The 18,004-nt window shown below is 56.2% G+C and overlaps 1 protein-coding gene across 1 annotated transcript; it reads right to left on the bottom strand.

The window, feature by feature from the left end:
- Positions 1 to 3,296: 3,296 nt before the first annotated feature.
- On the bottom strand, positions 3,297 to 17,621 carry TGFB1 (transforming growth factor beta 1). The gene is made up of 7 exons (XM_062619900.1): positions 17,231 to 17,621; positions 13,266 to 13,405; positions 11,019 to 11,136; positions 9,564 to 9,647; positions 7,783 to 7,933; positions 5,505 to 5,658; positions 3,297 to 3,527 (listed from the first exon to the last, which is right to left on the bottom strand). The coding sequence occupies exons 1-7, from the start codon at positions 17,604 to 17,606 to the stop codon at positions 3,369 to 3,371; spliced, it is 1,182 nt and encodes a 393-aa protein (XP_062475884.1). The 5' UTR covers positions 17,607 to 17,621; the 3' UTR covers positions 3,297 to 3,368.
- Positions 17,622 to 18,004: the final 383 nt, after the last annotated feature.

Genomic DNA, 18,004 nt, shown 5'->3' with positions numbered 1-18,004 from the left:
CCCCCCCCATTGCCAATAATGGGACCTATGGGTGCCCCCCCCCCCCATTGCCAATAATGGGACCTATGGGTGCCCCCCCCCCCATTGCCAATAATGGGACCTATGGGTGCCCCCCCCCCCCCCATTGCCAATAATGGGACCTATGGGTGCCCCCCCCATTGCCAATAATGGGACCTATGGGTGCCCCCCCCACCCGCCCCATTGCCAATAATGGGACCTATGGGTGCCCCCCCCCCATTGCCCTTAATGGGACCTATGGGTGCCCCCCCCACCCCATTGGAAGGACCCCGCCGTTGGAGTGGGTTTTGGGGTAAAAAGAGGAGGTTTTGGGGTGAAAAGAGGGGGTTTTGGGGTGAAAAGAGGGTTATTTGGGGAAAAAGGAGGTTTTGGGGTGAAAAGAGGGGGGTTTGGGGTGAAAAGAGGGTTATTTGGGGAAAAAGGGGGTTTTGGGGTGAAAAGAGGGGTTTTGGGTCAAAAAGGGGGTTTTGGAGTAAAAAAGACAGGGTTTGGGGTAAAAAAGGGGGTTTTGGGGTTGAAAAAGGGTTTTTTGGGGAGAAAAAGGATTTTGGGGTGAAAAAGGTGGATTTGGGGTAAAAAGGGGGTTTTGGGTGAAAAAGGGAGTTTTGGGGTGAAAAAGGGGTTTTTAGGGTAAAAAGCAGGGGTTTGGGGTCAAAAAGGGTTCTTTGGGGTAAAAAAAGGCAGTTTTGGGGTAAAAAGGGGGGGTTTGGGGTAAAAAGGGTTTTGGGGTGAAAAAGGGGGTTTTGGGGTAAAACGGGTTTTGGGGTGAAAAAGGGGGTTTTTGGGTAAAGTTTTGGGGTGAAAAAGGTTTTGGGGGGTAAAAAGTTTTTTTTTGGGGTGGAAATGGTGTTGGGGTGAAAAATTTTGGGGTGAAAAAGGGTGTTTTGGGGTAAAGTTTTTTTGGGGTCAAAAAGGGGGGTTTGGGGTGAAAAAAGGGTTAAAAAGAGGTTTTTTTGGGGTGAAAAAGGGAGTTTTGGAGTAAAAATGGGGGATTTGGGGTAAAGAGAAGGGCTTTGGGGTGAAGGAGGGATTTTGGGGTGAAAAAGGGTGGTTTTGGGTGCGGAAGGGCCCCATTTCCTGCCCCTCCCCCCCCCCCATGGGTGTTTTTAGCTTTTCCAGCCCCAAAAACGCAGAAATTGAGCCCAAAAAAAGGAGAAATTAAATAAGGTTTTATTGGGGGGGAAGGGTATTTTGGGGTGAAAAAGGGAGATTTTGGGTGTGCACAGGGTGGGTTTGGGGTACAAGTGGGGGGTTGGGTGGAAAAACGTTGGTTTTGGGGTGAAAAAGGGCGTTTTTGGAGTACAAAAGCGTTTTGGGGTGAAAAAGGTGGATTTTGGGTACAAAAGCGTTTTGGGGTGAAAAAGGGGTGTTTTGGGGGTACAAAGGGGTCTCTGGGTTGGGTTTTGGGGTGGAAAAGCGATGTTTTGGGGCCAAAGCGGTGGTTTTGGGGTGAAAAAGGCTGATTTTGGGGGTCTCTTTGGGCTGGTTTTGCCCAGTTTTGGGCAATTTTGGGCTGGGTTTGGGGCAGCTTTTGCCTGTTTCTGGTCTGGTTTGGGGCAATTTCAGGCAGTTTTGGGTCCGTTTGAGCGCCGTTTTGGGTCCATTTCAGGCAGTTTTGGGTCTGTTTCAGCTCCATTTTGGGTCCGTTTCAGGCAGTTTTGGGTCCGTTTGGGCTCCGTTTTGGGTCCATTTCTGGCGGTTCTGGGTCCATTTGGGCTCCGTTTTGGGTCCATTTGGGCTCCGTTTTGCCTCCATTTTGGGTCCGTTTCAGGCGGTTTTGGGTCCATTCCCTGCAGTTTTGGGTCCGTTTCGGATCCGTTTTGGGTCCATTTTGCCTCCGTTTTGGGTCTGTTTCAGGTGGTTTTGGGTCCGTTTCGGGCTCCGTTTTGGGTCCATTTCAGGCGGTTTTGGGTCCATTTGGGTTCTGTTTTGGGTCTGTTTCAGGCGGTTTTGGGTCCATTTTGGGTCCGTTTCAGGCGGTTTTGGGTCCGTTTCGGGCTCCGTTTTGGGTCCATTTCAGGCGGTTTTTGGTCCGTTTGGGCTTGGTTTTGGGTCCATTTCAGGTGGTTTTGGGTCCGTTTCGGGCTCCGTTTTGGGTCCGTTTGGGCTTGGTTTTGGGTCCATTTGGGCTCCGTTTTGGGTCCATTTCAGGTGGTTTTGGGTCCGTTTTGGCTCCGTTTTGGGTCCATTTCGGGCGGTTTTGGCTCCGTTTTGGGTCCGTTTCAGGCCGTTTTGGGTCCGTTTCAGGCGGTTTTGGGTCCGTTTGGGCTTGGTTTTGGGTCCATTTGGGCTCCGTTTTGGGTCCATTTCAGGTGGTTTTGGGTCCGTTTTGGCTCCGTTTTGGGTCCGTTTCAGGCGGTTTTGGCTCCGGTTTGGGTCCGTTTCGGGCGGTTTTGGCTCCGTTTTGGCTCCGTTTCAGGCGGTTTCGGCTCCGTTTTGGGTCCGTTTCGGGCGGTTTCGGCTCCGTTTTGGGTCCGTTTCAGGCGGTTTTGGCTCCGTTTTGGGTCCGTTTCGGGCGGTTTCGGCTCCGTTTTGGGTCCATTTCAGGCGGTTTTGGGTCCGTTTCAGGCGGTTTCGGCTCCGTTTTGGGTCCGTTTCAGGCGGTTTTGGGTCCGTTTTGGGTCCGTTTCGGGCGGTTTCGGCTCCGTTTTGGGTCCGTTTCGGGCGGTTTTGGCTCCGTTTTGGGTCCGTTTCAGGCGGTTTTGGGTCCGTTTCGGGCGGTTTCGGCTCCGTTTTGGGTCCGTTTCGGGCGGTTTTGGGTCGGTTTCAGGCGGTTTTGGGTCCATTTTGGGTTCGTTTCAGGCAGTTTTGGGTCCGTTTCGGGCGGTTTTGGGTCCGTTTCAGGCGGTTTTGGCTCCATTTTGGGTCCGTTTCAGGCGGTTTTGGGTCAGTTTCGGCTCCGTTTTGGGTCCATTTGGGCTCCGTTTTGGGTCCGTTTCAGGCAGATTTGGGTCCGTTTCGGGCGGTTTTGGCTCCGTTTCGGGCGGTTTTGGCTCCGTTTCGGGCGGTTTTGGCTCCGTTTTGGGTCCGTTTCGGGCGGTTTTGGCTCCGTTTCAGGCAGTTTTGGGTCCGTTTCAGGCGGTTTTGGGTCCGTTTCGGGCGGTTTTGGCTCCGTTTTGGGTCCGTTTCAGGCGGTTTTGGCTCCGTTTTGGGTCCGTTTCAGGCAGTTTTGGGTCCGTTTTGGGTCCGTTTCGGGCGGTTTTGGGTCCGTTTTGGGTCCGTTTCAGGCGGTTTTGGCTCCGTTTCAGGCGGTTTTGGGTCCGTTTCGGGCGGTTTTGGCTCCGTTTTGGGTCCGTTTCGGGCGGTTTTGGCTCCGTTTTGGGTCCGTTTCGGGCGGTTTTGGCTCCGTCTCAGCTGCACTTGCAGGCCCGCACCACCATGTCCGAGAGCTGCTCCACGCGCGCCTTGCGCCCCACATAATAAACGATGGGGAGCGGCTCCAGGCTCTGGGGCACGCAGCAGGGGGCGGCCGAGCCCCCCGGGTTGTGCTGCGTGTACAGGGCCAGCACCTGCGGCGGGACCCACACTTATGGGGCTGGACCCACACTTATGGGGCCAGACCCACGGCAATGTGGCAGAGCCACAGCAATGGGGCTGGAGACACATCTATGGGGCTGGACCCACACTTATAGGGCCAGACCCACACATATGGGGCTGGAGCCACATCTGTGGGGCTGGACCCACACATATGGGGCCAGACCCACAGCAATGTGGCAGAGCCACAGCAATGGGGCTGGAGACACATCTATGGGGCTGGACCCACACTTATAGGGCCAGACCCACACATACGGGGCTGGAGCCACATCTATGGGGCTGGACCCACACTTGTAGGGCCAGACCCACACATATGGGGCTGGAGCCACATCTGTGGGGCTGGACCCACACATATGGGGCTGGACCCACACATATGGGGCCAGACCCACGGCAATGTGGCAGAGCCACAGCAATGGGGCTGGAGACACATCTATGGGGCTGGACCCACACTTATAGGGCCAGACCCACACATATGGGGCTGGAGCCACATCTATGGGGCTGGACCCACACATATGGGGCTGGACCCACACATATGGGGCTGGAGCCACATCTATGGGGCTGGACCCACACATATGGGGCTGGAGCCACATCTGTGGGGCTGGACCCAGAGCAATGGGGCAGGACCCACACTTATGGGGCAGGACCCACAGCAATGGGGCAGACCCACACTTGTGGGGCCAGACCCACATCTATAGGGCAGACCCATATCTGTCGGATCGGACCCACACTTATGGGTCCCACCCCACATCCATGGCTCCAGCCCCACACTTACGGCTCCCAGCTCCTCTCTATAGGTTCTACCACACCCTTATGGGTTGTGCCCCACACTTATGGGTCCAGCCCCATATCTATGAGTCCAGCCCCACAAGCCTCCCACCCCATCCTTATGGGTCCCGCCCCACATCCATGGCTCCCACCCCACATCTATGGGTCCAGCCCCACACTTATGGGTCCCACCTCCCCTCCATGGCTCCCAGTCCCACACTTATGGCTCCCACCCCACACTTATGGGTCTCAGCCCCACATCTATAGATCCCACCCCCCACTTATGGGTCCTGCCCCACACGTATGGGTCTCAGCCCCACATCTATAGCTCCCACCCCCCACTTATGGCTCCCAGCCCCACATCCATGGCTCCCACCCCACACTTATGGGTCTCAGCCCCACATGTATAGCTCCCACCCCACACTTATGGGTCTCAGCCCCACATCTATAGCTCCCACCCCCCGCTTACGGGTCTCAGCCCCACATCTATAGATCCCACCCCCCACTTATGGGTCCTGCCCCACACGTATGGGTCTCAGCCCCACATCTATAGCTCCCACCCCCCGCTTACGGGTCTCAGCCCCACATCCATGGCTCCCACCCCACACTTACGGGTCTCAGCCCCACATCTATAGATCCCACCCCTCACTTATGGGTCCTGCCCCACACGTATGGGTCTCAGCCCCACATCTATAGCTCCCACCCCCCACTTATGGCTCCCAGCCCCACATTTATGGCTCCCACCCCACACTTATGGGTCTCAGCCCCACATCTATAGCTCCCACCCCCCACTTATGGCTCCCACCCCACACTTACAGCCCCACATTATCCCACCCCCCACTTATGGGTCCTGCCCCACACGTATGGGTCTCAGCCCCACATCTATGGGTCTCAGCCCCACATCTATGGGTCTCAGCCCCACATCTATAGATCCCACCCCTCACTTATGGGTCCTGCCCCACACGTATGGGTCTCAGCCCCACATCTCTACCTCTCACCCCCCACTTACGGCTCCCAGCCCCACATTTATGGCCCCCACCCCACACTTACGGGTCTCAGCCCCACATCTATAGATCCCACCCCCCACTTATGGGTCCTGCCCCACACTTATGGGTCTCAGCCCCACATCTCTACCTCCCACCCGCCACTTACGGCTCCCAGCCCCACACTTATGGGTCCGGGCGCACCTTGGAGTACTGCGTGTCGGCGCTCCAGAGGTAGGGGCAGCCCCCCCCACAGAAGTTGGCCATGTAGCCGGGGGGCTCGTGGATCCAGCGCCAGTGCAGGTCCCGTCGGAAGTCGATGTAGAGGGGGCGAAGGCAGCAGCTCTGCTCCTCCGGGCTGCAGTGGGGCAGGGAATGGGGGGGGGATGAATGGGAGTCAATGGGGGGATGAATGGGAGTCAATGGGGGGATGAATGGGAGTTAATGGGGGGATGAATGGGGGTGAATGAATGGGGGTGAATGGGAATCAATGGGGGGATGAATGGGGGGGAATGGGGGGGAATCAATGGGGGTGAATGGGAATCAATGGGGGAATGAATGGGGGGGAATCAATGGGGGTGAATGGGAATCAATGGGAATGAATGGGAATCAATGGGAGGATGAATGGGGGGAATGGGGGGGAATGAATGGGGGTGAATGGGAATCAATGGGGGGATGAATGGGAATCAATGGGGGAATGAATGGGGGTGAATGGGAATCAATGGGGGGGAATGAATGGGAATCAATGGGGGGATGAATGGGGGGGAATGAATGGGGGGAATGGGAATCAATGGGGGGGAATGAATGGGAATCAATGGGGGGATGAATGGGAATCAATGGGGGGATGAATGGGAATCAATGGGGGGATGAATGGGGGTGAATGGGAATCAATGGGATGAATGGGGGTGAATGGGAATCAATGGGGGGGAATGAATGGGGGTGAATGGGAATCAATGGGGGGAATGGGGATGAATGGGGGGATGAATGGGGGGGTATCAATGGGGGGATCAATGGGGGGGATGAATGGGGGGATCAATGGGGGGGATGAATGGGGGGATGAATGGGGGGATGAATGGGGGGGGGGGGGATGAATGGGGGGATCAATGGGGGGATGAATGGGGGTGAATGGGAATCAATGGGGGGATGAATGGGAATCAATGGGGGAATGAATGGGGGTGAATGGGAATCAATGGGGGTGAATGAATGGGGTGAATGGGAATCAGTGGGGGGATGAATGGGGGTGAATGAATGGGGGGGAATGGGAATCAATGGGGGGATGAATGGGAATCAACGGGGGGATGAATGGGGGGGAATGGGAATCAATGGGGGAATGAATGGGAATCAGTGGGGGGATGAATGGGGGGGAATGAATGGGGGTGAATGGGAATCAATGGGGGGATGAATGGGAATCAATGGGGGGATGAATGGGAATCAATGGGGGGGAATGAATGGGAATCAAAGGGGAATGAATGGGGATAAATGGGGGTGAATGGGGGTAAAGGGGGGTGAATGAATGGGGGTAAAGGGTGAATGAGTGATTGAATGGGGGTGAATGGGAATGAACGGGGGATGAATGGAAGTCAATGAGGGTAAATGGGGGTCAATGGGGATGAATGGGGGGTGAATTGTGTCAGTTTGGGTCCGTTTTGGGTCAGTTTAGGTCCATTTTGGGTCAGTTTAGGTCAATTTTGGGTCCGTTTGGGTCCATTTTGGGCTGATTTGTGTCTGTTTTGGGTCCAGTTTGGGTCCGTTTGGGTCAGTTTAGGTCCATTTTGGGTCAGTTTTGGTCCATTTGGGTCGGTTTTGGGTCAGTTTAGGTCAATTTTGGGTCCGTTTGGGTCCATTTTGGGTCTGTTTGGGTCCATTTTGGGTCCCTTTGGGTCCATTTTGGGTCCCTTTGGGTCAGTTTAGGTCCATTTTGGGTCAGTTTAGGTCAATTTTGGGTCCATTTGGGTCCATTTTGTGTCCATTTTGGGTCAGTTTAGGTCAATTTTGGGTCTGTTTGGGTCAGTTTCTTGTCAATTTTGGGTCCGTTTGGGTCCATTTTGGGTCCGTTTGGGTCAGTTTCGGTCAATTTTGGGTCCGTTTGGGTCAATTTTGGGTCCGTTTGGGTCCATTTTGGTCCGTTTGGGTCAATTTTGGGTCCGTTTGGGGTCCATTTTGGGTCTGTTTGGGTCAAGTTTGGGTCCGTTTGGGTCCATTTTGGGTCCGTTTGGGTCAGTTTAGGTCAATTTTGGGTCCGTTTGGGTCCATTTTGGCTCCGTTTGGGTCAGTTTCGGTCAATTTTGGGTCCATTTTGGGTCTGTTTGGGTCAGTTTAGGTCCATTTTGGGTTAGTTTAGGTCAATTTTGGGTCCGTTTGTGTCCATTTTTGTCCATTTTGGGTCAGTTTAGGTCAATTTTGGGTCTGTTTGGATCCATTTTGGGTCAGTTTAGGTCAATTTTGGGTCCGTTTGTGTCCATTTCGGGCCGGTCCCACTCACCCGAAGCAGAAGGGGGGGTCGATGCCGCGGCGGCGCCGGGCGCTGCGCAGGTCGTTGCCGCGCTCCTGGGGCAGTACCATCGCCAGCACGTAGGGGGCGCGCTGGTGCTTGCGCGCGATGCCCTGCATGTCCCCGCGCTGCTGCTCGAACCCTGCGGAACCGCCCGGATTTAACCAAAATCACCCGGATTTAACCCAAAATCACCCGGATTTAACCCAAAATCACCCGGATTTAACCCAAAATCACCCGGATTTAACCCAAAATCACCCGGATTTAACCCAAAATCATCCGGATTTAACCCAAAATCATCCGGATTTAACCAAAATCACCCGGATTTAACCAAAATCACCCGGATTTAACCCAAAACCATCCGGATTTAACCCAAAATCACCCGGATTTAACCGAAATCATCCGGATTTAACCCAAAATCACCTGGATTTAACCGAAATCATCCGGATTTAACCCAAAATCACCCGGATTTAACCCAAAATCGCCCGGATTTAACCCAAAATCACCCGGATTTAACCCAAAATCGCCCGGATTTAACCCGAAATCACCCGGATTTAACCAAAATCACCCGGATTTAACCCAAAATCGCCCGGATTTAACCCAAAACCGCCCGGATTTAACCCAAAACCACCCGGATTTAACCCCAAATCACCCGGATTTAACCAAAATCACCCGGATTTAACCAAAATCACCCGGATTTAACCCAAAATCACCCGGATTTAACCCAAAATCACCCGGATTTAACCCAAAATCACCCGGATTTAACCAAAATCACCCGGATTTAACCCAAAATCGCCCGGATTTAACCCAAAACCATCCGGATTTAACCCAAAATCACCCGGATTTAACCCAAAATCACCCGGATTTAACCCAAAATAACCCGGATTTAACCCGAAATCACCCGGATTTAACCCAAAATCACCCGGATTTAACCCAAAATCACCCTGATTTAACTGAAGCCACCCGGATTTAACCCAAAATCACCCGGATTTAACCAAAACTGCCCGGATTTAACCCAAAACCACCCGGATTTAACCAAAACCGCCCGGTTTTAACCCAAAATCGCCCGGATTAAACTGAAACCACCCGGATTTAACCCAAAACCACCCGGATTTAACCCAAAATCACCCGGATTAAACTGAAACCACCCGGATTTAACACAAAAGCGCCCAGATTTAACCCAAAACCGCCCGGATTTAACCCGAAATCACCTGGATTTAACCCAAAATCGCCCGTATTTAACCCAAAATCGCCCGGATTTAACCCAAAACCATCCGGATTTAACCCCAAATCACCCGGATTTAACCCAAAATCACCCGGATTTAACCCAAACCGCCCGGATTTAACCCAAAACCACCCGGATTTAACCAAAACCGCCCGGTTTTAACCCAAAATCGCCCGGATTTAACCCCAAATCATCCGGATTTAAGCCCAAATCACCCAAATTTAACCCAAAACCGCCCGGTTTTAACCCCAAACCGCCTGCATTTAACCCAAAACCACCGGGATTTAACCCAAAACCACCCATATTTAACCCCAAATCACCCGAATTTAACCCAAAACCATCCGAATTTAACCCAAAATCACCTGTATTTAACCCAAAATCACCTGGATTTAACCCCAAATCACACAAATTATACCCCAAAATCACCCAAATTTAACCCCAAATCACCCGAATTTAACCCAAAATCACCAAATTTAACCCAAAATCACCAAATTTAACCCAAAATCACCCGAATTTAACCCAAACCACCCCCGTCCCCCAGTGGTACCTTCGAAGGTGAAGCGCATGGGGGGGGGCGGGCCCGGCTCGTCGCAGGGGCAATGGACGCTCAGTTTGAACGTGCCTATGGGGTCTATGGGGAGAGAGGGGTCAACAGTGATGGGGGGGGCATTGGGTGCCCATTGAAAGGCCCATTGGGTCCCTTTGGGTGCCCATTGGGTGCCATTGGGATGCCCATTGGGTGCCCATTGGGATGATCATTGGGTGCCCATTGGGTGCCATTGAGATGATCAAATGGGGTGCCCATTGGGTGCCCATTGGGATGATCATTGGGTGCACATTGGGTAACATTGAGATGATCAAATGGGGTGCCCATTGGGTGCCTGTTGGGATGATCATTGGTTGCCCATTGGGTGCCATTGGGATGATCATTGGGTGCCCGTTGGGATGATCATTGGGTGCCCATTGGGTGCCATTGGAATGATCATTGGTTGCCCATTGGGTTGATCATCGAGTGCCCATTGGGATGATCATTGGTTGCCCATTGGGTTGATCATTGGGTGCCCATTGGGATGGTCATCGGGTGCCCACTGGAATGATCGTTGGGTGCCCATTGGGGTAGTCATTAGGTGCCCATTGGGTGCCCATTGTGGTACCACTGGGTTGACCATTGGGATGCCCATTGAGGTGACCATTGGGGGCCCATTGGGTTGACCATGGGGATGCCCATTGAGGTGACCATTGGGGGCCCATTGGGTTGACCATGGGGATGCCCACTAAGGTGCCGACTGAGTGGCCACTGAGGTGCCATTGGGGCGACCATTGGGGCAACTCTGGGCTGACCACTAAAGGCGCCATTGGGACACCCACTGGGTGCCCATTGAAGTGCCCACTGAGGTGGCCATTGGGATGATCATTGGGTGCCCACTGAGGTCCCCACTGAGGTGCCCATTCAGGTGCCCATTGAGGTGCCCATTGAGGTCCCCATTAAGGTACTCACTGAGGTGCCCATTGGGGTGCCCATTGAGGTCCCCATTAAGGTACTCACTGAGGTGCCCATTGGGGTGCCCATTGAGGTCCCCATTGAGGCACCCACTGAGCTGCCCATTGGGGTGCCCATTCAGGTGCCCATTGAGGTCCCCACTGAGGTCCCCATTGAGGTCCCCATTGGGTGCCCATTGAGGTCCCCATTGAGGTCCCCATTGAGGTACCCACTGGATGCCCATTGGGTGCCCACTGAGCTACCCATTGGGGTGCCCAATGGGGTCCCTATTGAGGTGCCCCTGGAGATGCCCATTGAGGTCCCCATGGAGGTGCCCATTACGATGCCCATTGGGTTGACCATTGACGTACCCATTGAGGTCCCCATTGAGGTCCCCATTGGGTGCCCATTGAGATCCCCATTGAGGTCCCCATTGGGTGCCCATTGAGATCCCCATTGAGGTCCCCATTGGGACCCCATTACCCGTACCGCCCCCCCACCCCATAGCCCCCCATACATCACCATTGCCCCCCAGCCACTGCTGCACGGCCTCGGTGACGTCGAACCAGACCCACTCCTCGTCGGGGGCCGCCCGCACCCAGCGGCCCTGCAGGTACCGCCAGGAGGCGTTGCCAAAGCCCTGGGGGGACAGGGACCCCCCCCGGTTACAACGGGGACCCCAAAACCACATCCGGGGACCCCAAAACCACATCCGGGGACCCCAAAACCCAACAAAGGACCCCAAAACCCAACCAGGGACCCCAAAACCCATCCAGGGACGCCAAAACCCAACCAGGGACCCCAAAACCACATCTGGGGACCCCAAAACTGCATCCAGGGACCCCAAAACACATCCCTGGACCCCAAAACCACATCTGGGGACTCCAAAACCACATCGGGGACCCCAAAACTGCATCCAGGGACCCCAAAACACATCCCTGGACCCCAAAACCACATCCGGGGACCCCAAAACCACATCCAGGGACCCCAAAACCCAACAAAGGACCCCAAAACCCAACTGGGGACCCCAAAACCACATCCGGGGACCCCAAAACCCAACCAGGGACCCCAAAACCACATCTGGGGACCCCAAAACCCAACCAAGGACCCCAAAACCACATCCGGGGATCCCATAACCCAACAAAGGACCCCAAAACCCAACCGGGGACCCCAAAACCCATCCCGGGACCCCAAACCCCATCCAGGGACCCCAAAACCCAACCAAGGACCCCAAAACCACATCTGGGGACCCCAAAACTGCATCCAGGGACCCCAAAACCCATCCCTGGACCCCAAAACTGCATCCGGGGACTCCAAAACCACATCGGGGACCCCAAAACCCAACTGGGGACCCCAAAACCCAACCAGGGACCCCAAAACCACATCTGGGGACCCCAAAACCACATCTGGGGACCCCAAAACCACATCCGGGGACCCCAAAACCCAACTGGGGACCCCAAAACCACATCCGGGCACCCCAAAACCGAACCAAGGACCCCAAAACCCAACCAGGGACCCCAAAACCCAACCAGGGACCCCAAAACCCATCCATTGCCCATAGAGGGGGGGTCCCCAGGACTGTTCCATTGCCCATAATGGGGGGGGTTCCCATACCCAGGACTGTTCCATTGCCCATAGAGGGGGGGTTCCCGTACCCAGGACTGTTCCATTGCCCATAGAGGGGGGGTTCCCGTACCCAGGACTGTTCCATTGCCCATAGAGGGGGGGGTTCCCATCCCCAGGACTGTTCCATTGCCCATAGAGGGGGGGGGGGTTCCCATCCCCAGGACTGTTCCATTGCCCATAGAGGGGGGGGTTCCCATCCCCAGGACTGTTCCATTGCCCATAGAGGGGGGGGTTCCCATCCCCAGGACTGTTCCATTGCCCATAGAGGGGGGGTTCCCGTACCCAGGACTGTTCCATTGCCCATAGAGGGGGGGGGTTCCCATCCCCAGGACTGTTCCATTGCCCATAGAGGGGGGGTTCCCATCCCCAGGACTGTTCCATTGCCCATAGAGGGGGGTTCCCATCCCCAGGACTGTTCCATTGCCCATAGAGGGGGGGGGTTCCCATCCCCAGGACTGTTCCATTGCCCATAGAGGGGGGGTTCCCATCCCCAGGACTGTTCCATTGCCCATAATGGGGGGGTTCCCATACCCAGGACTGTTCCATTGCCCATAATGGGGGGGGTTCCCATACCCAGGACTGTTCCATTGCCCATAGAGGGGGGGTTCCCATCCCCAGGACTGTTCCATTGCCCATAGAGGGGGGGGTTCCCATCCCCAGGACTGTTCCATTGCCCATAGAGGGGGGGGGGGGTCACATCCCCAGGACTGTTCCATTGCCCATAGAGGGGGGGGTTCCATTGCCCATAGAGAGGGGGGGGGAGAGGGGGGGGGGGACTGTTCCATTGCCCATAGAGGGGGGGGGGACTGTTCCATTGCCCATAGAGGGAGAGAGAGAGAGAGGACTGTTCCATTGCCCATAGAGGGGGGGGGGGGTCCCATCCCCAGGACTGTTCCATTGCCCATAGAGGGGGGGTTCCCATCCCCAGGACTGTTCCATTGCCCATAGAGGGGGGGTTGCCCATAGAGGGGGGGTTCCCATCCCCAGGACTGTTCCATTGCCCATAGAGGGGGGGTTCCCATCCCCAGGACTGTTCCATTGCCCATAGAGGGGGGTTCCCATCCCCAGGACTGTTCCATTGCCCATAGAGGGGGAGTGGTCCCATCCCCAGGACTGTTCCATTGCCCATAGAGGGGGGGGTACCTGATAGAGCTCCAGGCGCTGTTGGTCGCCGCCCTCGGGCGCCCTCTGGCGGAGCATGCGCAGTTCGGCGCGGTGCAGCAGCGCCCAGGACTGTTCCATTGCCCAGCTCTGTTCCATTGCCCACGCGCGAGGCGTTGAAGCTGTTCCATTGCAGGAGGGGGCGGCCCATCCCCAGGACTGTTCCATTGCCCATAGCCTGTTCCATTGCCCATAGGGGGGGACTGTTCCATTGCCCATAGAGGGGGGGTTCCCATCCCCAGGACTGTTCCATTGCCCATAGAGGGGGGGTTCCCATCCCCAGGACTGTTCCATTGCCCCTAATGGGGGGTTCCCGTACCCAGGACTGTTCCATTGCCCATAGAGGGGGGGGTTCCCATCCCCAGGACTGTTCCATTGCCCATAGAGGGGGGGGTACCTGATAGAGCTCCAGGCGCTGTTGGTCGCCGCCCTCGGGCGCCCTCTAAGGAGCACCAGTTCAGCGCGGTGCAGACCCATACGCGCGAGGCACACAGACACCCATAGAGACCGATAGGGACCTATAGAGACCCCACAGAGACCCCATAGGGACACACAGAGACACATAGGGAGCCACAGAGACCCCATACAGATCCATAGAGCCCCATAAGGACCCATAGAGACCCCATTGGGACCCATAGGGGCACATAGAGACCCATTGGGTCCCAGAGAGACCCCATAGGGATCCATAGAGACCCCATTAGAGATCCCATAGGGACCCATAGAGACCCCATTGGGACCCAGAAAGACACACAGAGACCCCATAGAGACCCATAAGGACCCACAGAGACCCATAGAGACCCCATAGAGACCTATAGAGATCCCACAGAGACCGATAGAGACCCCATAGAGACCCATAGAGACAAACAGACACCCATAGAGACCCCATACAGACCCATAGAAACCCTATAGGGACTTATAGAGATCCCACAGAGACCCATAGAGACACACAAGGACCCCATAGGGATCCATAGGGACACAGAGACCCCATAGAGACACAGAGACCCCATAGAGACCCCACAGAGACACATAGTGACCTCATAGGGACCCATAGAGACCCCACAGAGACCTATAGGGACCCATCGATACCACAGAGACCCACAGAAACCATAGGGATCCACAGAGACCCATAGAGACCTACAGGGACCATAGGTACCCATAGAAACCATAGGGCCCCACAGAAATCCATAACGACCCCATAGGGACCCATAAGGACCGATAGCAACCCATAGGGACTCCTAGGAACCTATAGCTACCCATAGGGATCCACAGACACCAGAAAGACCCATAGAGACCCATAAGGACTCATAGAGACCCATAGGGACCCACAGCACCCCATAGCACCCCCTCTCTGCCCCCCTGCAGCCCCAGGAAGGGCCCCCGGAGCCGGGAATTACTCAGCAAACCTCAACATCCGGATGTGTGGGGAAAGGAGGAACATGGGGGGGGGGGGGAGGGGAGGCACCCAATGGGGGAGGGGAAGGGGCCCGGGGTGTGCTGAGCACCCATAAACCCCATTGAGCACCCATAACCCACCCCCTCCCCCCCCCCAAGCAGTGCTGCCATGGGTGCTGCAACCCATTGGGATGCCCCATAGGGATGCCCCATTGGGGTGCCCATAGGGATGCCCCATAGGGACACTCATTGGGGTGTCCATAGGGATGCCCCATTGGGGTGCCCATAGGGACACCCATAGGGGTGCCCATAAGGATGCCCATAGGGACACCCATTGGGGTGCTCATAGGGGTGCCCATAGGGATGCCCCATAGGAACACCCATAGGGGTGCCCATAAGGATGCCCATAGGGACACCCATAGAGGTGCCCATAAGGATGCCCATAGGGACACCCATTGGGGTGCCCATAGGGGTGCCCATAGGGGTGCCCATAAGGATGCCCATAGGGATACCCATTGGGGTGCCCATAGGGAAGCTCCTCGGGGGTGCCATTGGGATGCCCATAGCGACACCCATAGGGTGCCTACAGCGATGCCCATAGAGACACCCATAGGAACACCCACTGAGGTGCCTATTGGGGTGCCCATAAGTGGTACCCATACTCATGCTCTTTGGATGCCTATTGGGATGCCCATTAGGGTGCCCATAGTGGTACCCATAGGATGCCCACCGGGATGCCCATAGGGACACCCATTGGAACACCCATAGGATGACCATTGGGATGCCGATAGGGACACCCATAGTGGTACCCATAGGATGCCCATTGGGACACCCATTGGAACACCCATAGGATGCCCATAGAGACACCCATTGCAACACCCATAGGATGCCCATTGGGATGCTCACAGGGACACCCATAGGATGCCCACAGGGACATCCATTGTGGTACCCATAGGATGCCCATAGTGACACCCATAGGATGCCCATTGGGACACCCATAGGGACACCCATTGTGGTATCCATAGGGACACCCATTGGAACACCCATAGGATGCCCATTGGGATGCTCATAGGGACACCCATAGGATGCCCATTAGGACACCCACTGTGGTACCCATAGGATGCCCATAGGGACACCCATAGGGACACCCATAGGATGCCCATTGGGACGCCCACAAGATGCCCATAGGGACACCCATTGTGGTACCCATAGGATGCCCATTGGAACCCCCATGGGGACCCCCATTGGAACCCCCATAGCGATGCCCATAGGGACACCCATAGTGGTACCCATAGGGACACCCATACGGATGCCCATTGGGACACCCATTGGATGCCCATTGGAATGCCTATAGGGACAGCCATAGGATGCCCATTGGAACACCCATAGGATGCCCATTGGGATGTCCATAGGGACGCCCAGAAGATGCCCATAGGGACACCCATTGTGGTACCCATAGGATGCCCATTGGAACCCCCATAGCGATGCCCATAGGGACACCCATTGTGGTACCCATAGGATGCCCATAGGGACACCCATTGGAACACCCATAGGATGCCCATTGGAACCCCCATAGCGATGCCCATAGGGACACCCATAGTGGTACCCATAGGGACACCCATAGGGACACCCATTGTGGTACCCATAGGAACACCCATGCCCATTGGAACCCCCATGGGGACCCCAATAGCGATGCCCATAGGGACACCCATTGTGGTACCCATAGGGACACCCATTGGAACACCCATTGGATGCCTATTGGGATGCCTATAGGGACACCCATAGGATGCCCATTGGAACCCCTATAGCGATGCCCATTGGGATGCCCATAGGGACGCCCACAAGATGCCCATAGGGACACCCATTGTGGTACCCATAGAATGCCCATAGGGACACTCATTGGAACACCCATAGGATGCCCACAGGGACACCCATTGGAACACCCATAGGATGCCCATTGGGTCACCCATTGGAACACCCATAGGATGCCTATAGGGACACCCACTGACCCCCCCATAGGAACCCCCATAGCGATGCCCATAGGGACACCCATAGGATGCCCATTAGGACACCCATTGTGGTACCCATAGGGACACCCATTGTGGTACCCATAGGATGCCCATAGGGACCCCCATTGGAACCCCCATAGGATGCCCATAGGGACACCCATAGTGGTACCCATAGGGACACCCATTGGAACACCCATAGGATGCCCATAGGGACACCCATTGGAACACCCATTGGATGCCCATTGGAACCCCCATAGCGATGCCCATTGGGATGCCCATAGGGACGCCCACAAGATGCCCATAGGGACACCCATTGTGGTACCCATAGGATGCCCATAGGGACCCCCATTGGAACCCCCATAGCGATGCCCATTGGAACCCCCATGGGGACCCCCATAGGATGCCCATAGGGACACCCATTGGAACCCCCATGGGGACCCCCATTGGAACCCCCATAGCGATGCCCATAGGGACACCCATTGTGGTACCCATAGGGACCCCCATTGGAACCCCCATGGGGAACCCCCATAGCGATGCCCCTCTCACCCTCTCCCGGGGGCTCCATAGGGAAGCGATGCAGCTCCTTGGCGTAGTAGTCCTCCGGGCCGGCAGGGGGCGCCCACCTCTCCCTCTGCTGCTGCTGCAGCAGCTCCCACGTGCTGTTGTAGAGCGCGCGGACGTCATCAGGCAGCGACGGCTCCGACGGGGGGGGGTGGGGGGGGGGGGGGGAGGGGTGGGGGGAGGGGGAGGGGGAGGGGGGGGGAGGGGGTGGGGGAGGGGCGCTCATGCGCAGTTTGCTCAGGATTTGGCCCCGCACGGCCTCGATCCGCTTCCGGCGCGCGGCCTCCAGGTCCAGCGAGCGGCACGTGGAGAGAGCGCGCGCCGCGCCCAGCGCCAGCGCCAGCACCAGCGCCAGCTCCATCCCCGAGCCCCTCCGAGCGCCTCCGAACGGGTTCCGAGCGGTTCCGAAGGGTTCCGAGCGGTTCCGAACGGTTCTGAACGGTCCCGAGCGCCTCCGAAGGGTTCCGAAGGGTTCCCGAGGGGTCCGAGCGGTTCTGAACGGTTCCGAGAGCCTCCGAAGGGGTCTGAACGGGTCCCGAAAGAGTCCGAGCGGTTCTGAGCGGCTTCCGAACGGTTCCGATCGGTTTTGAACGGTTCCGAAGGGTTCCGAGCGGCTTCCGAGGGGTTCTGAAGGGTTCCGAGCGCCTCCGAAGGGTTCCGAACGGTTCCGAGCGGTTCTGAACGGTCCCGAGCGCCTCCGAAAGAGTCCGAGTGGTTCTGAGCGGCTTCCGAACGGTTCCGATCGGTTTTGAACGGTTC

Source organism: Pezoporus occidentalis, unplaced genomic scaffold (assembly GCF_034315485.1).
Source record: "Pezoporus occidentalis ecotype Australia unplaced genomic scaffold, CSIRO_AGI_Poc_V1 ctg1055, whole genome shotgun sequence".
Classification (NCBI taxonomy): domain Eukaryota; kingdom Metazoa; phylum Chordata; class Aves; order Psittaciformes; family Psittacidae; genus Pezoporus; species Pezoporus occidentalis.
Note: the sequence above shows the minus strand (reverse complement) of the source record. Positions and strands in the feature narration are given on the sequence as shown.